The sequence below is a fragment of the Anabas testudineus genome, chromosome 7 (genome assembly GCF_900324465.2).
Source record: "Anabas testudineus chromosome 7, fAnaTes1.2, whole genome shotgun sequence".
Classification (NCBI taxonomy): Eukaryota; Metazoa; Chordata; class Actinopteri; order Anabantiformes; family Anabantidae; genus Anabas; species Anabas testudineus.
In genome coordinates, this window is record NC_046616.1 from 23,648,023 (window position 1) to 23,671,267 (window position 23,245).

At 38.6% G+C, this 23,245-nt stretch overlaps 1 protein-coding gene across 1 annotated transcript in view; it reads right to left on the reverse strand.

Annotated features, from left to right (window-relative positions):
- The window catches only part of oprl1 (opiate receptor-like 1), an 82,199-nt gene extending 62,319 nt beyond the window's left edge, over positions 1–19,880 (reverse strand). The window contains 2 exon segments of the mRNA XM_026368403.1: positions 11,887–12,132; positions 19,744–19,880. Of these exon segments, the coding sequence (XP_026224188.1) occupies positions 11,887–12,095 (209 nt within the window). The 5' untranslated portion in view covers positions 12,096–12,132; positions 19,744–19,880.
- Positions 19,881–23,245: the final 3,365 nt, after the last annotated feature.

A 23,245-nucleotide genomic window follows, 5' to 3' on the forward strand; every position in this document is an offset into this window, starting at 1 on the left:
ACAGTAGTCTAAATTCCCAGGGCAAAGGTGTTATGGGCAACAATCAATTTCCAACATTACAATCAAGCTGATGTAGCAGCTGCTGGAATATCTGCAAACTGCTTATAGGTCCAGCAAATGAGCAGTGCAGTAGTAGAGGAATAGTAACAGCTTCAGTGCTGTCTACACAGGAGACCGTACAAAAACAGTACAAAATGTAGGCAACCTAAGTTTGGAAGTACTTGGAGCTCAAAAGCCGCCCACATGAAGTATAAAATTCTTTAAGTCACATTTCCATGCATGTAGCGTCACTGACAAGCGAGCTGACATGCTCACTGTGGAGACAGCTTGGCTAATAGTCCTAGAATAGAATAGTTCTGTGAGATGCTTGTGTCACAATCTATGTTAGAATGGATTGATCTTGACGCACCTGTGTAGCCTGCTCTGCATCGCTGCTTGAAGCCAGTGGCCTGAAACTACATTAGCTGTTATTGGAAAACAGTAACCCACACTAAACTGTACTGTTGAATGAATCACGTTTAGTTGAATTGTGGGATAATGTAGGAATCAGGTTGTGGCATTGAATGACAAAACATGTCTTCTGGGACTGTTTCACACTTCACAGTGGTGAAGGGTAACTAATTATATTTACTAGAGCACTGTAAGTAAAGTACAATTTGAGGTATTTCTACTTTACATGAGTATTGCCATTTTACTTCTACTTCTGTGCTTTGTTGCAAAGTATAAAATCTACAATGTAACAGTATGGAAAATAATTCAAATTGCAATTATTAGATTGAAAACATATGGTCATCATCAAGTAAAATGCACTATACTGTTTGTTTACAGTTACTCTGACATCATCAGACTAATATCAGGCTGCTCATCTACCTGGTGGCCAGAAAGTGAATAAGCGCATCAGCCATATTTCTAATATTAAATGATGTAGTGATACCACAGTTTGTGTTACATGCTTGTCCAGGTGCATTATTCTCCAAATGTTGACAGATGAAGGAAAAACAAGAATGAATGAATACTGATAATGACTTAATATACACAAATGCACACTCAGTAAAAGGAACTGTGGAGCAGATGAAAAATGAGTGCATCAGATAAAGTGACATTGGATGCCTTCTCTCTCGTCCTCCTTCATAATCTTTCATTTCATATCTCTTTCTCTTTGCCCTTTATTTCTCTCTCATTATCTCTGTGCCTCCTACTCTGTTTACTGACCTCTCTTTATGTCCGCCTCTGTTCCCATCTGCTTCCATCTATACTCTCACAAAAAACTGTAACTATCGCCCCTGAGCTTGACCTACACCTTCACACACACACACACATATATACCTTTTTATTTTTCTTGTGAAATAGATGTCTCCCAAGGATACAGAGACAAACACAAATAATGTAACGCAATGGTGGTTAGTGACGATAGAACACACTATAGGAACTGATAGTAGTAACTGATTTTCTATTATCACTTCAATTTGAAATCCTGAGTGTGCTATTCATAGTCCACTAAAATTCTAATTCAATCTCCCCAAAAGGAAAATAAAGGCTGGCCCCAAAATAAGACCTGTTATGTAAATACAGACCATTATAATATAAATAATAATTGTGCTTCCAATTATTTTTTTCTATCTCAGAGTGGATTCCTCTTCACAATAAATACATAATATGTCCAAGTCTAGCAGCCAGTTTACCATTGGAGATTCAGATAAGTGGGCCCTAAGGACATCTTGCACCTTCTTGCCCAGTCACAAACTAATCAGACTCATGGTACCAATACTTCACTTCAAATGCCAGCTCTGATCTGCAGCAGATGGTCTATTCAAACTAAGCCCTCACTTTGTAACCAAAAGTATGGTCATTTTAATGTTGTAGGGAGGTGAGCAAGATAAATATGGTCACACACATTTAAACAGTATATCTGTTCTAGCTTAGTGGATTCATTCCAAACTCTGCTTCATCCTTCATTCCTCCTCTCATCCCCTTTGAAGATTCTCGCTTTGTTGGATCAGCTGAGCTGTATCACCTCCAAAGTTTGTTCTGTATTGTTTTGTTGTCTTCCAGTTTTGTTCATATAATTTACACAAACCATTAATGACAGACTTTTTAAAAGATGTCCCTGTTTGACACCCAACATCCCCTGATGTGTATTCAGTAATCACTCCCACTAAATCAAAAAAAAAAAATCTCAACATGTAATTTTCTTAAAACTGCCGAGGGGCTACACAAAAAATGAGTCATTCAGAGCGCAGCCATCAACACTTTGCTCGTCATTTTTATTGTAAAAGCACCAGATACGTGTCAAAACACTCCTCCAGAACTGTACTTTAAAGGCAAACCAATATATTAACAAAAGAGTCAAGCATGCACATGTTTGAGAAGTCATGGAAATTCGTTTTTTAAGAAGTCCAAGGTTTTTAAGGCGTCAGAATTGGAAATATTTAGGATCTGACATGGGACAATTCCAATTTCAATATTTTTTTATTTTAGCTTTTTACATATCTTAAGGGTTGACAGTACAATAGTGTGATTAAAGTGTGATTAGTTAGAGTATAGTTACAGTGTGGCAGGATGCTCTACTACACTACTTCGTCTGATGGGTTACCACTCTAACATTGCGCCATTGCCACCCCTCTATGCAGATAATCTTACTAAAGAGATGCTTCCTGATTAATTAAATTAATCACATATTGAAATTTCTGCTGTGAAAGTATTTGAAGATTTTTAAATATATCAGTCCAAATGAATGTTGGAAGACAAGTGAATCAATGAATAAATACATTGTAACAGTAAATAAATACAAATACTCACAGTGTAATGAGTGAAATATAATAGAAAAATAATAAAAAAACATATTCATAAATTATAGCAATAACAAAAATATTACAGAGATGACATTAAATTGGGGTGCATCTATATTTGTGGAAAAAATGTGAAATGTGTGAAAATAGTTGAAATTGGTCCACAGATCTTATCTTTTCAGTGGACTCATGCTGGAGCTGAGTGGGTCTCCCATCTGCCACAGTTTATTATAGAGTGAGATGTATTTTTGTGACTGACAGAAGTTTATCCTTTAGCTTTTAAAAATGCTTTGCTGTTGTGATCAACCTTCTGTAATTTTTGATTCCAGCTATTCAGCTGGACGTGAACTGAAGCAGACTTTTATTATGTGTTGCGCTGTGTTCTTGCCAGCAGACACATTCACCTGAGAGATGCTGTACACTTCCTGGGCCTGTTTGTTCCCAGGCCTGGCCCAGTTACAGCAGCACTTTTTTTCCGGATGTTTTACGCTCTAAGGAACAATGCAATTTTGATGTCTCAAATCTGATGCTAAGGGCCGGTGTTGTCCAAAAATGCACAACATGGATCCGTCTGTTGTTATGGAAACAGAACCCTTTTTCCTTTACAAAAATCCCTCCCAGCATCACTTTTTCCCTGGCGATAAAAAGACAGCTTCAGCCTGCCATCCACTGTGTTCTGTCCTGAATTCAGCATGAGGTTTCTCTCTCCCTCGGGTTCACCTTCTTTATTGTTGTGGGCCTGTAGCGCTGAACAGATGCTTGTAGGAATCCCTGCTCGAGGCTCCTGTTCTTGCTATGAGCTAAAAACACGCCTGCGTTGTGGTGCTCTGCTGCAGAAAGTTAACACTTCTCTTCTCTGCTGTTTTCTGACAGCGCTGAGAGCTGAAAATACACTACGCTTAAGCGACGTCAGGGAAAGTGCTATAACATGTCTGGGAAAACTGAAAAAGAGTTTCCAGACAGACACAAACTCAGTTAATGCCTCTGGACGCCTTTTCCCCTGCGCCTTTATCGTTTTTTTTGTTTACAGAGAATAGGTATATTGAACAGCCTCTGTCTGCTACTTTAGCTTTCCATCTCTCACTAGCTCTGGCATTTAAATGATAATGGATCCAGTCCAGCCCTGCTCCAGTAATCAAACTGAACTTTTTGTCTTTCCTCTATCACTAAGTAAACCTAACGTTGAGAGTTTAGAGCAAACTCCCTCCAGTGTGTGTGAGTATGTGTACTTTATACCAATCAGCCACAACATTAGAACAACCTGCCCATATCATTTAGGTCCCTCTCTGTCACCAAACAGATCAGATGTGTTAAAACATGGATTTATGAATCTGGCACCCATATGTCAGCAGCCCATCCTTTAAGTTCAAGAATATTTATTGATTACCAACATATAGATGGTATTGTGCCACTGGCGCCATTGTTCACACACTTGTTTATGTGACATACAGTGAATAGCAGGTACAGTATATAGCTGTGGGTAGTTTTTTGTTTTTTTTCTGAAACCACTATGCTACTGAGTTTATTTGATACTCTCCCACCAGTTACATGCACAGATCTCAGCCACACATAGCGTTCATTTCTTGATTATGGGTTCTGATACCTGCTGATCATGGCGTGAATTACATTATTCAGCAATTTGTGTTACAGTTACTCTTCTGTGAGATCAGATTAGATTAGTAACCTTCGCTCCCCACACGCATTGATCAGCCTTGGGCATCAATTGCCCTGTCACATGTGTATGGCTTTCCCTCTCTTGGACCGCTGTTGGTAGGCAACTACATACCCAACATACACTATATATACACTGTCCAGAATTCTACTGCATAGGAGATTAAATATTGTTTGTTTAACATAGAAAAAGATTTGTGCTTGATTGTGAGATATATTTAATCTGATTAAACTCTACTTGAGTAGTGCCTCCCTGATAGAAATTTGTATGACTACGTGTTTTTGTTTATGACAGATATTCCCATAAAAAAGGACTTCTTTAAGGGAATGACCCAGTTTGAACTGTAACATCAAAGCACTGCTGCAGCCAGTGGACAATGTTCATCTACTTTTACAGTAAGCAGGATCCTCTGGTTTTGAGAGGATATATAGGATACACTAAAAGAAAGAGAGGAAACTAATGGAGATAACATGCAAAAGGGCTGCTGACAATGTGGTATGCGTGAGCTAGAAAGTAATAAATGTTTAAACGTTTAATTGAGGGTTTCAGATGTTTTTAGTCTGTCAGTATGCACAACACAAATGTATCTTGAGAGTTATGGGCTGCTGTTATTATTTCTGCAGCCTGTTCAGCCCTGAAGTAGTTCATCATCCACTGCAGTGTAAAAGATGGGGGACACATCCACACAGCTTTTAAAATAATGTAATGCTCCAGTCCCAATTAGACAAATCAGTGTGGGTCTATTTATCCCTGTAGTTGTGGATTTGTTACAAACAGGTGCTCTGTTCAAATGAGGTTGATGGTGGATGATTTCCCTGATTTGAACTCATCTTCTTCCAGAGGCCTTTTCTAGCATGTTTTTCAATCATTTGTGTGAATTTTTGATTAGCAAACTGAGAGCAGAGGAAGAACTAATCTCAATTTAGTGACTTTCCAAGACAGACAACAACCAAAATCAAATTGATTTGATATATGGCTCAGCCCCAGTGTATAGTTTTCAAAGCTTGTCTCCAAAAAATGACATTCATATGCAACTAAACTGCAAATGTGGCAGAGTTTTTTCTGAGGAATGTAATGCACTGGCTGGATTATGTTGAGCTGAAGCTTTTGTTTTGAATGAATAACTTAATTGGGCATTTTATTACCTAGTGAGTTGCAAGGAAGTGGTTAGCAAGGATGCTGGATGTAACGTTAGACAAGGACCTGTTATCAGTTAAATATTTCCAGGTTGGATGTAGTTGTAAGAAGGGTTTGCTCAATGACTTAATGCAAAGGCAGGCTAAGATAACTAGTCCACATATCGTCCAGTTCCTGTTAGTCAGCTGGATTCAATTCCTTACTCATTATTACATTATTAATTTATTACAGATTATTAGTTTAGTTTTCCTTAACTGTGCCTTTATATTATTCTTTCCTGTTTGCTGTTTATAGAACTTTTGTGGGTTACGTGTGGGTTACCAAACCTTGTGCAGGACTCTCAATGTCAAAAGGTTTTCATTAACCTCTCCCTAGCTCATTTCCACCACCACCAGCACCACAACCGGTGTCTAGTCTCTAGGGTTTCCGTCCTATCTCCTGTTTTCATCAAGGGTCAAGGATTAATGAAGGTGCTTCAATCAATGAAGCCAATATACTCGGTTCACTTTCATTTGATCTCAGATTTGCTGCGTATTGTGTTACAATCCTGCTCCTCTTGGTTTGTTTTCTTGTCCTTACCCTCTCTGTCTGTCTCTCACTCATACTCACCTACCCACACTCCTGTCTCTCGGTTTCCCAGCCACTTGCAATGCCCTTCTTTGGTTCATGTCCTGTGCCCTCTGTCTGTGTCTGTCACTCCACTCAGCTCCACCTGCATCTTCCCTCTGCCCACTCACCTTGATAACATCTGTTTTCCCTATGCATCGGCTCGCTCTCCCTCCATTTAGTCAGTGTTTGTACTGCTCTCCAGCCATTAACCTCTTAGTTTGTGTCTTGTTTGTTGCCTTGTGCTTGGACTTGTTTCATGTTTGTTGGACTTTGTTTGAACCTGGACTTTGTGCCTCCTCCTCGTATGTGTGTTGCCTCCCATTTTGGTAGCGTTTTCTGTTATTACTTTTGCCAGTTTGTCTCCATGCTTTTGTTCGTTACTTTGTGCTCTGTCACATTTCTAGTTTGGTCATTACTTTGTATGTTTTGTGCCTGTTCTATTCTAGCCATGTTCTTTTGTTACTTTGTTCCCTGCCATGAGCCTTCGGTCCCCTGTTTTCCCTGCCCGGTTCCTGTACAATCCCATTATCATCTTTTTTCAATAAACTCCTTTCTTATTCATTTGTGCATTTTTGGATCTTCTAAAAACCCCATTTGTAACATATTGTATGATATGTTTAATCTGTAGTCTGCTGCCTCTTGTATTGATGTATTGTCTGTCTTGCTCTAATTTTGTTCCTTCCTTTAACAGGAACATGTCCAGTTGACATAATCCTTGGGGTCATTTCGATCTCTCTCTGTTTGCAACATAATAACCAAGCAAACCACCCACTGCACAAATCCAGTGTTCGTCTGAGTCTTTGTCATCTTGGTTTTTTCTTCTGTCTCACTATACTGACCTCCCACTGTCCCTACCTCCTTCCATTACACACACAAACACACAAACACACACACACACACACACACACTTGTCTTTTTTTCTCTGTGTCTCTCCTCAGTGTGAGGTAGCTTCACCAGAAATTTTACAGTACTTTAAGACTGCAGTCTGTGTTTGCTTTTGTTAACATAAAGAGTGAGTAATCTCTAAGCAATGGCACTGCAGTATTGAAGACAAAAAAAAAAAGATAAAATTCCACTAGAACGTTTTAATAATGAGATGGTTTATTAACCCCCTTGGGGAAATTGTTGTAGAACACCTGCCAGACATAGATAACGGCACCACCACAGAGTTTCAGTTTCTTGTCCAAGGACACCTAAACATGTGACCAGGAGTAACTGGGAGTCAAACTTCTGGACCTTTTAGTACGTTACCACTGTAAACAGTAGAAAACTAGGGAATGTGATGGGGTTGTTCAAGTTTGCCTTTTACATTCAAGAAAATCTGGTAAATGTGCATGTGTGGGCATGTGTTTGTGTAGGTTAAATGTCAATACTTCCAATTTGCTGAAAAATAATGATTCAGACTTTTCTAAGCTTTAAGTATATCTTAAAAACCCCAACCAAAATGTCACAACTTTATTATATGAATAGGGTGGGCTGGTCAGGCAGCCCATTATTACTTGCTACATCCTGCCAGGATAAGATATGAGTATATGTCATTACCCATTATCCCTCTTCTTATTACCAAGTACCATTCTTTTAGTCTTTGGGATAATTAACCATCTTTAAATTCAAAGCACTCGGCTGATGACCTGCAATGAGATTATCCTAAGCTATTTAGTGTGCTCTGACAACCAGGATAATGAACCTGTTCACCATGCATACATAATGTAGGCAGTTAGCATGTCCTTATACTGTATTAGATGGTATACATTAAACTGAATTACTTCAGCTTGGTTCAGTCTTAGTTGATGGAAGTTGGTATCTTCTGTATTGCCCATATTGTGTAACAGCTTATTTGTGCAATGTTTCAAAATATTTCTGCAGGTTTCAACAAGTCAAATTGGAAGACTTTAAGACCTTTTTAGACCACTTTAAAGACATGTTTTACATCTACACATGAAAAATGGATGAAGGATATCAATACTTCTCATTAATATGTCCTTGTTCCTAATAATGAAAGTTTTGATTTGGAAATATAACTTGATTTGTTGATTTATTGAAATAAGTAAACTTGTTGTGATAGACTAGCGGCCTGTCCAGGGTGTATCCTGCATCTTGCCCACTGACAGCAGAGATAGGCTCCAGCACTCCCTTAAGAGGACATGAATAGAATAATAAATGGATGTATATGAGTAATTTATTTAAGTGGGAGTTGATTTTGACTGTTGAAACTGATGTCACATCACCTAACAACCAGTTTAATTTGTTGCTGCAAAAGTCAGCGGCAACCAGTGTCAGTAAATAGTGGGAAGCTGCTGTCGGATTTGCCTATACTTTTGTAGCCCCACTGAGAGAAGTAGACAAGAGCATCTGATTGGAGATAAAGATAAAATGTGACAGGGAGCTGTCAATATTAGCCAGAAAATGAACCTTAAGAAAATGGCAATTAGGGTTAGGCAATAAGGTTAAATGGTTAGATTTAGAAAAAGGTATTGGTCAAGGCAGCAAGACTAGGCAAAGGTTGAAAGTCCACTGTGTTTTGTTTTTAGGAAAGTCCAACTTGAAGTAGAAGTGCCCAAAAAACACACCACTGAACCAGATTTTTGCTAAAAGGTGGCACTAATTTGTCGAGAGTAGCCATTTGCCCAAAAGCCCATTTAACAACTAACTTAATAAAGTAGTGAACAATGTACAAGTCTCTGTTGATATAATCAACTGAGCCTAAACATTTTACTAAACAAATAGCTAATAGGCTTTTATTGGATAGTTACTGAAGTTAGCAACACAATTTTAGTTAGATGACTATCTGAATGTAGATGGCAATGTCAGGATTCATTGAACTCAAATTGTGAAAGAGTGCTTCAGGGAGCAGGAGACATAGATATAGACAACATAATTTTCACACATGGTTTGGCCACTACGGCCCACAGTTCAGACCTTAACCCTATTGAGAAATGAATGCAACTATGGATATAAATAAATGTCGACATTACATGAGCTTATGGGAATGATGCCAAAACGAATGCATGCAGTAATCAAAGCAAAACGTGTTTTTGTTTGTTTTATTTTTTATGAAATGTATCTAATGTTGCATGGGTTAGGGGACCATATAGAAATTTCTGCAAAGAAACAACTTGAAGTGTAATCAACTAAAAAACAAAATATAGGATCCCAATAACCATGGTGTTGAATGTTCTCCATTCTCTCTTGTACACAACCTGCCTGAAAGTCAACTGTTACTCCAAACTTTTTAGAAACTCTTTTTAACAGTTTCCAATCTGGTGAGCATCATCAAACTCCCTTCCCTCACTGAACTTTCCCTTCCCCAAATGAACTGATAAACGTTGAGGTTTGAATGCCTACTCAAAGTGACTGATATTCTTTTTAAAATACATATATTTATTTAAAAATTATCTTTTAAAAATATAATTCCAACACAGTGAGTAGACAGTCTGCACCTCATTCACCTTGCTACAGATTTATTTTATCCTTTTTCTGAAAACCCTCAGTACTTAAGACCTTTCATTTCACTCCATTAACCTCCTGACCACCAACCTTCGGCTGTTCAAGCACATGTATGTCTCCAACAGCAACAACAACATTTTGTCTTGTTCTTTGCCCTCCTCTTTCTCAACGTAAAACTTATTGTTGGCCTCAGTAAACCTCTAGGGCAGTGTGCATGAGTAAAAGTATCCAATACAATCACAAAAATTAACTGCTGAATCTTTGCTGGGGGATTAGAGGCTAATGAGGCCAGAGACCTGCACTTTGCAGAGCACTCTGCCTCATCTGGTGGCAGGCCTGTGTTGTAATTTGCCATCTTATGCAACAGCCCCTTTATCTAACCTGACACAGTAAAATGCTTCTAATACCCATGATGAGGACAAGTTGTCCAGGGCGGCCATCTTTGCTGAGGGGTAACTGAGTGAGAGGGCGAAGTAACTACAGTGGTAATTCAACACCTCTGTGTGTGTGGGCATGTAAATATGTATGTTTGTGTGGTGCCAAAGGCGTATATGTACAGTACATTTATGTGAGTATGTGTAGGAGTAATTTCCAAGACAGGAAGATGGACAGAGTAACTCCTTGTGTGTGTGTTTGTGTGTGTGTGGAGAGAGAGAGAGAGAGAGAGAGAGAGAGAAAGAGACTTCTGTACCTAAAACTGTGTGTACGAAACTAGATATAGAGATCGGAGTGAGAACAGGCATTTAACAATGATAGTAATTACCTAAAATAGAGGTAGTAATGGAAACATGGAGACAATGTAGACAATGTAACACACACACACACACACACACACACACACACACACAAGCTAAAATTTCCAACATGTAATTATTTCCTTTTCATTTCAACTCTCCAGTACAACATTAACATGAGCCTCCTGCTTTACTTAAACACTGTTTATAGTATACTCAGTGAAGACTATTTCATGAAAGTGGAAGTTAAATTGCAGTCTAAGTTCAGTGAAAGCAGATGAATTCATGGAATTGATTGTCTGAGAAATCCAGTATTATAAACATGGACATGCATGAGTTTCTCAGACTCAGGGGCTTAATCTATCAGTACAAAGCCATTTAAGGACACAAAAGGTTCAAAAAGTTGAATTTGCACTAAAGCAGAGCAGGTCACATGGTTAAAAATGATGCATTATGTACAGTTAAGTCTATAAATAATGGAACAAAGACAAGATTTTAGAGCTATATAGTAATGTATTTAACAGGCAGTATAGAGAAAAATGTATCGCTTCCATAACACATATCCATATTTGAAAAGAAGACGCAAAGACAAAGCTGTCAATAACGTGCTACACAGCCTGTTTCATATGACGTCTTTGTGGAAAAAAAAATCTTGAGCTTCAATACAGAGGAACTGTTCTGCAAAATATTCCAACAACAACGAAGCCATTCTCTCACACACACACACACACACACACACACACACACACACACATACACACAGTCTACTGGTTCAACATGATATACTTGAGCAGACAGCAGCTGCCCATCGGGCCAACCTTGACTGCACACATACACTAACACACACACCCATGTGTCCACCTATGCTTGATTCAATCAGATTCACAAAAGAATGCACACGCACACACAATGGCACACATGACCTGTAAGACCAGACAGTTCCCTGCCAAGCTTTCACAAAAATATCTACACAACTAAGCATGAGTACACACATGTGGTTGCATGTGCCTGCTAGCCCTAGCACACTGTTCATTCTCAGGTTTAGGTGTCTAATCAGGTAAAACATTCAATTAATCACATTAAAAAGCCAAAGGTTAAAAAGAAACATTGATATTCATCGAATAATTTTCTTGCAATCATTGCACTTATTCATATAACAATGATTCAGCATCAGTATCAACGAGCGTTACTGGCGTGGCTGAACCTCTGACAGCTGGAGGGAGACAGAGCAGCTGTAGTGACACTGAGGTGTGACTGGAATAAAACTTCATCCTCACAACATCTTAAACAGCTAAAAAGCTCAGGTCATATCAACGTTCCTGTCACTGAAGTGGGTGTCTCGGCTATAGGTTCCTCAGCTACTAGGGCTTGCATTAAAAAAACTTACATTCAGGCTTTCTGTTGTTTTTTTTCCAAGACTCTTACCCTCATTTGTCTAGGATCCTAGAAACATCAAACCAACACACTATATTCCTGCAGAAAGTCATGTTCCTCTTACCTTATAATGACATACATGACCAGAAAGTTTCCCACCAGGCCGATGACACAGACAATCATGTAGACGACCACGATGGTGACCTTCACCCCCGTTGGCAATAAGGTGTCCGTCTCATTGAAGGGATTGCTGAGGTTGTTCTGGAAGAATGATTCATTGTAGAGCTGCAGGTGGTCAAGCTCTGCAAGCATGACATCGTCCAGGAACTCCATTTCTGAACCAGTGAGGGCAGGGACCTTTTACAGCAACCTGAAAGGAGTGTGGTTGTACAGAGTCAGTGTTTTATATCTAAAATGTCATCACGTGTAATATCTTGATAGAGCTACTGCAAACACTTAGCCCATACTGACATGTTGTCCACTGTGTCATGCTGAAAGTTCAGCAACAGCAATTCCAAAATCAGTGCATGATTTAATCTGTTGATAATGTGCTTATTAGTTGGTGGTACATGAACCATGTTGCTGCAGAAACCAGCTCTTCCTTTTTTGCCTCCATCAAAAGATACACCATTTTGAAGGTGACCAGTTGGTATTTTTGAAGTACGAAGACTTGTGCATCAGTGATATGCAACCACTGTCAAAGTTTTTCTGAAAACGTTTCTGAAAACTTCTTTCAGAACTGATGTTCTTCCAGTTATTTTTAATTTCATTCCTACAATATCAATATATCCATAATTTAAGCCTATATATAAATGTTGCGTAAAGCAGGAGCTTCAATGTGCAGTAGGTATACATGTATACTATAACTGACCAAAAGAACTTGATCTGGTGATCCCCAAGATATATACTGTATGTATGCTGTCCCACCTTTCTCAAAAATAATACATTTTTCAGTTTCACATTGACTCTTTAGGGACCATGGCTTAGTTGCTAGGGCACAAATCCCAGGGTTGTTGATTTAATTCCTGGTTACCTTCTAATTCCTGGCCACATGTTGAAAAGTCCTTGGACAAGACACTGAACCCTAAACCCTTAGCGTCTCCAGGGGGCAGCCTGTCCACAATTTCCCCAAGGAGATATTTAATGCAAACAAGGGTAGATACATGAAGCAGAAAGGACGGGGAAACAGGTAGTGTGCAGGAAAAATCAAGGAAAGAAATGAGAGAGGTACAGAACAAGGAAAACACAAAGAGACAGGATTAAAAGGCAGAAAAAGAATGTGGAAGGAACAAAACAGGGAAGGAAGGGGCTTGATTTAGATTGGCTAGAGCAGATATATAAAGAAAAGCAGGACAGAAAAGTGTGAGGGAATAGAGAGCAGAGAAAATGAGAAAAGAAGCTGAAAGATGGCAGAAACAGAAAAGAAGTGTAGCAAAATAGGAAGAAATGAAGTGACAACATCAAATATTCTATTACAGCACTGTCACATGTGGAATATAACACTGCTGAGATGTGTGAGAGAGAGACTAAGGTTAAAGAACAAGGGAGAGAAGTAGCGTGAGATGACATCAATAAATGTTGCATGTTAATGCAGTGAAAATAGAAAGTAAGGCAGTGGTTGTATATTATATGTTTTATCAGCAATAATTCTAAAGGAGAGCACAAAATCCAATCAAATCAAATAAAAGTGGATATATTTGAACGACAATGGTGTGTTACTCTCCTTTTTACTGCCAACAATCGAAACAAAGTAAAGTCCTATTTTTGCTTCACTTTTCTCATGTGCCTTAAAGTGGAACAGTGAATTTTCTGTCCTTAGGTAGTATCTCATGCAGGATTCTGTGGGTCATTAAAAGTCCAAAGTACTGGAATGGCAAGGCCCATTCATTTCTGTCTGCTGAACACCTCACAAACCTCCTCGAATACACTCTTCACCCTCCTACAATCTGGAAAAAGGTATTCCAGCATTCAAGCTCACTCTGCCATCATCAGCAGTAAGAATCAGAAAAGCCATGTTTGAATTTGCCAGGCACACCTCTACCAAGGGATGGAAAGGCTCTAAAAGGAGAACATCTGTTCATGATCTAAACCAGTAGTTTTATGGCTTGGGTTTACATTGCTGCTTCTGAAACAGGCTCACTAATCTTTATTGATAATGTCATATGTTAAACATATGCCAACTGAACATAGGACAAGTAGGAAAAGTTGGAAAAAGTAGAAGATTTTGGATTGGCCATCACCTGATGTTAACCCATTTAAACATTCAATTCATCTGCTGAAGAGAACCCCCATACACCCACCCCAACCCCCTCTATAAACAAGAACTAAAGGAGGAAGGGAGGAAACAACAATTTGGTGATGCCATTAAATTGCAGGCTTGGTGCAGTTATTATAAACAAGGCATCTGCAACTCAATGATGTTCGATCACCTTTTGTTGGCTGAGAAGGCAGAAACACCAGATTTTAATGGCAGCTTAATAAATAATACATGTAATCAATTCTTTCTGCAGTATAAAAGGGTTGAGATACCAACGGCATACTAAATGAGTGACACTTCATCTGACAATTCTGACAATGGAGACCACGTCACATGTATGTATATGTCATATGTATGTATGAATTCCTGAACAAATCTAAGATGTATGCTTGTCGGTATTCACAGCATCAGGTCAGCATCATTGCTTTTTGCAGATGATGTGGTTCTGCTGGATTGCTGAATTGGATGGCCAGTACACACTGATTTTCATGAACACATGAATTATTTCAGTTCTAGTGTTCATAGTAAAAGAACATGCCAACCAGTGTAAAGATGTCGCTGCAGCAGCAACATGTCAAAATGCTGCTAAGACAAGCTCCGTCCCTCTCTCTTGCTCTCATGAATATCCCCTACATCAAAAGTCCCTCTTCTGTGCTCCCAATTTTGCTCAAGTTTACTGCCAGGCTCTATACATGTGGGTTACTTATGTGTTCTAATAGCTCTCTCTGTCTTCTCTCTTCTCTCCTCATCATTTTTTTCCTCTGTGTTGGCTCTTCTTCCACTCTTCTGTTTTTTCCTACCTTCGGACAAACCCCTCATTCTGATGATGCCTTTTGTTTTCCAAGTTCAGTCTCTGCTGGAGCTGCAGCATTGAGTGTGCATGCCAGAGCTTTGATGAATAAGCAGTTAAACATAGAGCATGTAGAGTGTGTGTCCATGTAAGGCTACAGTGCCACTCTGGGTGGGCCACTGTTTTGCACTTGCTATGTCTAGTGATTGTCTCTAGGTAATGAAGGTTTGATCAGTAAAGTAATTTATGTTTCAATCTAAACAGTGTCAAGCTTCAAGAAAATTCCCTGAAAAGTCGGTGCACACTTCTACACTTCATACTTCTTCTATTAATGACAGCAATGTGAATGTATCCAAGAGGATGCAACATGATGACATAATGATTCAAGCTGCAGCAACTGATTCACTGTGGCATTTCATTAGTTTCCAAACTCAGATGTTATTTATGTTATTGTAATTGAATGAATGCGTCTCCTCTGATTAATGCATGTTGTGCATTATTTTTATCTCATGCTAATGTAACAAGGAGCAGGAATGACTTTCAAGAACTTTCCCTAGCTTGACTTAAACTGCTCAGCCATCCATGCTGTTGTTCTTTATTCTACCACAGTGTGAACTGTCTGATTTTAACCAATACTCAAATATTAAGCGGAGCTGATTTATTAAAAATTCTACAGCTTATGTTAGGTTATGTAAGTTTCAGTTTTTGTTTAAATACAATTAGAATACATTGCTGAATTGTTTAGGAAGAACATGCAGCACTATGAATAAAGCTGTCAAGGTATCCCAAGGGGGGATGTCTGGGCAGCTGTATGCTAGCTAAAGCTCAGTAGATGTTTGAGAATGCAGCAGGACAATGGGACTCACTCACCAACTGTAATTCATTAATTGTTTATTTTGGATTTTTTCCTTAGAAAACAATAGAAAGTTTAAATGCTGACAAGTTTGTGCAAAATAACTGTGTACTGCATTTTGTTCATTTCAACATTTAATAGAATTATACAATTTAAATCACAATAAAATGTTTACCATTCATATTTAAAATTATTAATTTCCAATATTTTACAAAACATTATCAACATTAGCACTTTTCACATAGAACGCAGAACATCGCCATGAAATGTGATTTATAAATATCTCCATCACGATCACCTCTCCTTTTCAATTTCTGATGAGATGAGATGAGATTCCTGTGCACATGACCCTGCAGTCTCAAGTCATTTTAAGAGCACCTGCAGGGTGTGTATGTTTACTAAATATAAACGACTTCAACTCATGAAGAAAAAAAGAATTTGTTGATATAATAACAAAAGACAAGCAAATCTGTAAATTTGACTTTTCTTAAGAATACGTTTAAGCAAAAACTATTAAATCCAAAGGTTCATTGTTTAATTTGTTTGTTCAGTAAAGAAACCAAGATTATAACTGTGTTTTTAGCTTAAGCACAATGTATATAATTGTGCATAACATAAGCATAACATACCATATTTCCATCAGTTAAGTCTTCGGTTTCATTAAGAAGTCAGTGAAAAGTAGAAGAATTTGTAGAATATAAAAAAAGATGCTGGAGCAATTTTAATATTTGTACTGTCAACATTTTTTGCAGATGATCCATGATTGATTATTTTTGTATGTTTTTGTGTGTTTGTGTGTATGTGTGTGTGTTTTTTACCAATAAATTATGTTATAAAATGTTATAAGCTTTGATTTAAGTTGTTTTGTTTGTTTGTTTGTTCTTTAAACCTCAATGAGACACAATGACTAGGTTTAGTAAAACTAAGCAGTACATTTATGCTACTGGATCCCTGCAGCCTCAAAGCACCTCCTCAGAGGAAACAATTATACAAATAGTTATTATTAAGTCCAGACAGATGAGGTAAACTTTGCAGGAAGGGCTGTCTCTGTTTATTTTCATCCTTACAGCATGCTCACAACTGTCCAAATAGATACATTTAAATAAAAAAACCCAATCCCCGCTGGTGTCTTGGTGTAGAACACAGAACTGATAGGTGTAAAACACTGATAACTTGTTCTACGGTATGTCACTGGTTTATATGTTATTCTGTTTCTACTACAGCACTAACCTCCTTTGTGGACTGATGCTGACACTGCATGGCACAGATTACTACTTGTCACACTGGTTAGTTACTTCTGCTATTCAGAATGTAAAAAAAGAGGACCACACTTGAAAATAACAGCATACTTCAAACCTGGCAGAGACACGCATTTACTTTTCTCTTAGGAGTAAAGAAAAAAGTACAAAATACTCTGAAACTGTACATTTTGTTCTAATGGTCAAAAACCTCTGGCTGTACTAAGAATAATACACAAAAATGTTCCCCCCTTATATGTTTTCCATATGTTTTAAACATATGGACAGTGAAAGATTATCTTATCCATGATTATCTAGCAACAATAAAGAAGCACCATGTTTGCCTTTAAAGTTCTTTGATTACACCAACAAGACAAAATACAGTAGGATAACACACTTTGTATGGTCTTTTGTTTCCGTGCAGATTAATGAGGAGGCGACATGTTCACTGACATCTCTAATGTCACAGATGTCTCTTTTGGTTTTATGAAAACAAACCCACAAAACTGAGCCAGAATTTCCTTCTGGTGACTGTAGGCAAATCATGAGCTGTTACCAATGTAAAAGTCTCCGATGTTGTGTTGTGTATATTGGCCAACCAGTTGACTGCTCAGTGGTCTTTGTCAACAAATATGTTATGATTGTGACCTGCTACTGTGTTCTTGGTCTTTTCTTATGTGGGATTAGTTATATTTCATTAGTCATTACTGGAATGTCTCTAGCCTCACAGCTGTGTTCATAAATATGCTTTCATCTTTAACAAAAACTCAGAGATTATGCTGCATGACTGCATTCATGTGCTGAGAGACAGCAGCAGGAAACCTTCACCTCGATAGTTAAACAAAGAATAGCTACAGACCATCATAACAGTTTTACAGATACTCTGAATAATGGAACATATGAACATGTAGGTTCATGACAAGTGGGAGAATTTAATCTGCTGTTGAAAGTTTTCAACCAATTAAGTAAATTAACCTTATTATTATTAGTTCGAAATTAATGCTTATTCTTTATCACTTAAAATCACATCATTGAGTTACTAATCAGGACTTTAGATGGCTAAAGCCCCTTTTACCCTGTCCTTTCAAGGCTGGTTTACTGCACCAAGATGCCACCCCACTTACAGTTACATTAGGCTTGGTTGAGCAATGTGTGCAAAAAAAGCACCAGCAATGTTTTGATGAAGATGTGCTTCTTATACTTCCATTGGATGCCACATTAAACCTTACAATGCCAATACTGGGATGCCTGCACCTGTGTAAAATTAACACCACCTCTTTTAAGCTTAGTGTAAATAAGCCAAGTTGTCTTAAAGAAGGGGGCCACATGCTCACCAATATGGCAGCTTAAGATGTTTTTTTTTTTATTATAAAAACTAACTTCTGTTTTCAGGAGTTTGGTACAAAACTATATTATAGTAAAGAAAGTCTGCTCCAATATTTTGAATAAAACCAGACAGCACTGCAGTACTATTGAAGTTTCCAGATAACTATTTAAAAATTCTGAACTAATTCAAAGACGTGTTGACCATTCCTAGATCAAATTGGTTAAGCAGGATAAAACAGAAACAACTCCTTCGTCATGACCCTTAAAGCTGTTCACACGACAGCAAAACAGGCTGCACTTCCATTGACTCGGAAGTCAATATTGTCATCATATTATTTCCTAATTGTACTTAGTACTTCAGACACATCATTTGTCCACAAAGACATTTCAGACTGATATAGGCATATTCACTTACAATCTGTTAATCTAAAACTGAAATAAACTGCTTTTAGCTCTCCAACTTGGCCCAAACTGTGGCGGCCATTTTAATCTTCTGCACAGAAAATCATGCTATTGACTCTCAAAACATCAACTGTTACCTGTTCTACAGTCTGTTCCGAAATTATTTTAATGCACAGTTTTATCACCGGAGGTAGAAGAAGTGCACAGACACTATGCTAGTAGAGTAGGATTGTATGCGCTGCCTAACAAAATGCATCAGTAGAAGAAGAAGTACCACTTCTAGAACTTGTTAAAGTACTAAGCAGAAGCTCTAAAATGTAAATACATGTAAAGGGCACATGTTCAAGACTCCACTAAGAAAACTATGGTAAATGTACAAATCTAGTCCAAACTTTTAAATGAGATATCTTTCTTCATAGGGTGAAATAAGAAGGCGGGGCTGGTTTTAACCTCATATATGATATTAATGACAACTAGTTCAATCATAGTACCCTAATTATAGATCACCATTTATTAGGTGATTATTTTTCTCATTGAATCTGCTGCATTTATCTGACAGTGTAAGTTACAACAGAGTGAAAAAACATAATCAAAATACTCCAAATGAAGTGGAAGCACTTCAAAATGAAACTTGATTAGAGTACATGAGTAAAATGTACTTAGTTACTCACCACCTCTGTTTGTCAAGTATCCCAGCAGCAGTCACTCATTAAAACACACACACTCCAGCAACCGACCCACCGGGAAAAAGTAGTGCGAGAAATCGAGGATGAAGAAAGAGTCACAGACACAACTTCACTGCGCCGTGCGCACTCCCAACACACGCAAACGCACCGTGAAATGCACACGCACACACACACACACACACACACACACACACACACGCGCCATGAGCATCTATACCGTGTATGTTATGGCAACAACCTTTCAGCTGAGCGAGCTCAACGTAAACACTGTGACACACTGCAGGCGGCCACGGACGCGTTGGTCCACATAGAACCAACTGAGGTGATCCAGAGAGACATGCGCTGTGTGTGTTTGTGTGTGTGTGTGTGTGTGTGTGTGTGTGTGGAAATACGTGTAGTATTGTTGCAGCAGGCAGTGCAACATCCTACCTTTGTGGGGCTATCAGCTCCAGAGCTCCCCGCACACCGCTCCCAGGACACAGCTGCTGGAAGTTGTTGTTCCTCTCGCTCTCTGCGCGCTGTGTTGGTGTCTGTCCAACCTGTGTGTGTGTGTGTGTGTCTGTGTGTTTCGCTTCGTTTTCTTTAAATCCCCCCCGCTGTCATCATCAAGGAGTATCCGGTGTCAAAATCCAAATCCAAACCTCCTCCAGTCCGTCCGTCTAGGTTTCCCCGGGATGACGAGAGAAGAGGAAAAAACCGCTCCACCTCCAGTCACCATCAGCTGGCGGGCAGAGAGAGAGAGAGAGAGAGAGAGAGAGAGAGAGGAGAGAGAGAGAGAGGAGAGAGAGGGGGGTGCTGGATAAAGATGCAGCCAAGCACTGCGCCTTCTTTCTTCCATTCCTTTCTACTCTCTCTCCGTCTCCCTCTCTCTCTCTCTCCCTCTCTCTCTCTCTCGGACAGATCGATGAGGGCTGGCCCGACACCCCCCTTTTCTCTTCCTCTCCCATCTTGTATGCGCATTTGAATCTGGAATGAGAACCGCTGCACGTGTGTGTGTGTGTGTGTGTGTGTGTGTGTGTGTGTGTGTGCGCGTGTTTACGCTGTGTGTTACTGTGTCTACTTGCAGCACATGTAGGCATTTATTGTGCCCCATCTGTGTTTTGCCTGTTTGCAGAGGGGTGACATAGCAGAACCTGCAGTTGAAACATCTGGGGAGGAACATACTGCATGAATGGGTTAATACACCTGACACTGTAGCTACACAATATATTCACTGAGGCTTCCTTTAGAGGTTCATGGGATTATAATGAGCATTTGCACAACAGAATAACAGTGTGACTGTACCTTTATCTGCCAAAACTGATACACAGTTTTTTGTAAAGACAAGATACAGTTGATGCACTCACCAGTTCTTCTGGAGAATTTCTGAACAGAAAAGAAACTAGTGTGCAGGAGTTCATTTCGGTTATTTAGACTCATCAGGATGACTTATACGACTTGCAAGCTTCTCTTGAAAGGATATTGAAATATTACAGCATCTTTTCTTCCTTTTGTAAACCTGCGTTGAAAAGAAAATCTTTTGCACTGAATCAAACCCGTTTTGATAAAGTCTTCATCCTCCTTAGAATTCTTTACCTTTCATTTATGGATGATATTGATTCATGGGAAATGGCGGATAGTAGGAAATAATCTTTTTATTTATTTATTTTACTGTAATGGAATTCAATTTGACCAGCCCCATCCTCTTGGCAGCCACCACCACAAAGGAGTGGGTGCTGCTCGGTGGTCTAATATTGGCGACATTCATGGAGAAACTTTCCAAATTTCAGCCATGATCCTCATCCATACTTGTTGATTTCTGCCTGGAGGAGCTACATGTATGCTGTATTCTAGTTCAACATCCTCCAGTGCAAATACTTAGTGACTAGCAAATGTGTTTTCAAAGTAGCTTTCAATGCTGTAACTGCCCAAGGTGCATCTCCTAAATACTGACTGGAACTGACTTCTGTTATATATTTGTCATTCAGAGATCTGTTATCAGATTGACGTTAAAGGGTATATTTCAGTGTAAAACCAAAAGCCAACTCAAACTGACAATGATTTAGTGTCACAATGTGAAAACGTAGTTTTGCTCTGTCTGTTGTGTTAATCAACAGGTACAGCTGGATGATGTCTTACATTGTTTTATTTGGTTTGCTTTGAATAGCCATTGCTTCAAGATTAGAATATTCATCTAGTTGTGACCTGAGGCTTGGTTCACCGAAATTGCAGCCTGCCATTTGCAACATGAGATCATTTCATCTCACTTTATTTTTAGCAGTAGTAGTAAAATGTGTCAACGCTAAACTGCAGTGACCGTATGTAACTCTTTGAAATGTAAAGTTTTCTACAACATGTGAGTGACAGTTGGTGAAATCCATGTGTAAGCAGTGATCAGAATCACACTGTGAACTCGGCCCCCGGGTTTGAAATCACCTCTCGAGCACAAGGAAATTACAGATCATGATGATAAACAGTAATAAACACTTTAATAAATAGAAGTGGATTGTTTTGTAGAAACTGTGCTTCAGGATGAAAAGGAGACAAGAAATTACTGTTTCTGCTCTGAATTCAATTATCATTTGTCTGTCTTTTGTCAACCTCCGAATTAGGTCTCATTACACCACCTAAGACCCGACTAATATACAAGCAAAAATAAGGCACGGGCTTTTCTAAATGAAGAAATGAAATCAAGACATGAAGAAGAAATTAAAGAATGTTCCTGGAATGGTTGGATATCATAAATTTGAATTGAAGGATGAAAAATAAATAAAAAAAGAAACTATGTCCTGGGATCAACATTTAGAGCTGTTATGTGAGCTACAGGCTGATTTGGAGCCAATCACAAGGTGGAGCCATGTATTACTGTCATGTCAAAACTTCTCAGACTCATCAATGCAAACATAATCATCTCAGTATTTCCTTGTGTCTGGGTCATTCCAGCACTGTCACTGTTGCTGCTGCAAACTTCTGAAGGAGGTTTTATTGTGTTTCCGCACAATCAGGGGCTGCTGAATGAGGCCAAATGTGGCTTCTATGCGAATGCTGGTTTCCCAAGAGTTACCAAATACCCTGGGTCCCTACCTGAATAATTCATTTTGTCTTCTTTTTTCAAACTTAGCAGATGGTCAGTGCGGAGATAGCTGCTTCTCGGTGGGTCATTTTAAGTTTATTTAAAATCATTACTTGCATTTAAGAAAGGAGAATATATGTACTGTATGGTCATTCTCCAAACTCTCTACAACAAACTACCTAGTGTTCTTTGCACCTGTAATTTCTTAGTAGATTACCCACAAATGTGCAATTTTCAAGATTGCACATACAATTTAGCACATGCTATTCAGGATCTCACTAAATCAGAATATGTTGAAAATAATTACATTGTTGTTGTTTACATGTACAACACATCACTAATTCATAAGTAAAAGATAAATAACGAAACAAGAAATAAACGGGTAGGTGAGGTTTAAACACTGTCTAAGTTCTTCACTGAGTCCTATGTTGTTTCTGTAACCTGAACTGATCCAATCAGCCAAATTGCAAGTAATTAACCTTTTTGTGTCTGCTAATGTTGGTGAGTTATTTTCTGGCTGTAATTGTGACAGTTTGATGCCTGGTCAAGCAGTAAGCTTAGGACTCCTGGGGCCTCTCTGCTGGGTTCACTTTTTACAACAGATGCATTAATTTGAATCCTCCGGGTCACAAAAACAACCAAGTTCTGACTGAGACAAACAAAATGAGAGGAGAGTTTAGAGATCTGACATTCACAACAGGTGATGTAACTGTCCAGTAAACATATAGATAACCAACATTACTTCATTTTAGGTTAAATCAGCTTTTAAAGCTAGTTTGAATTTCACTGTTAAATTAATCAAAGTTTACTTTTGTAAACTTCCCCTGGTTACTATAAATTATAATACACAGAAAGTGGAAAGAGCTTCTCCACCACATG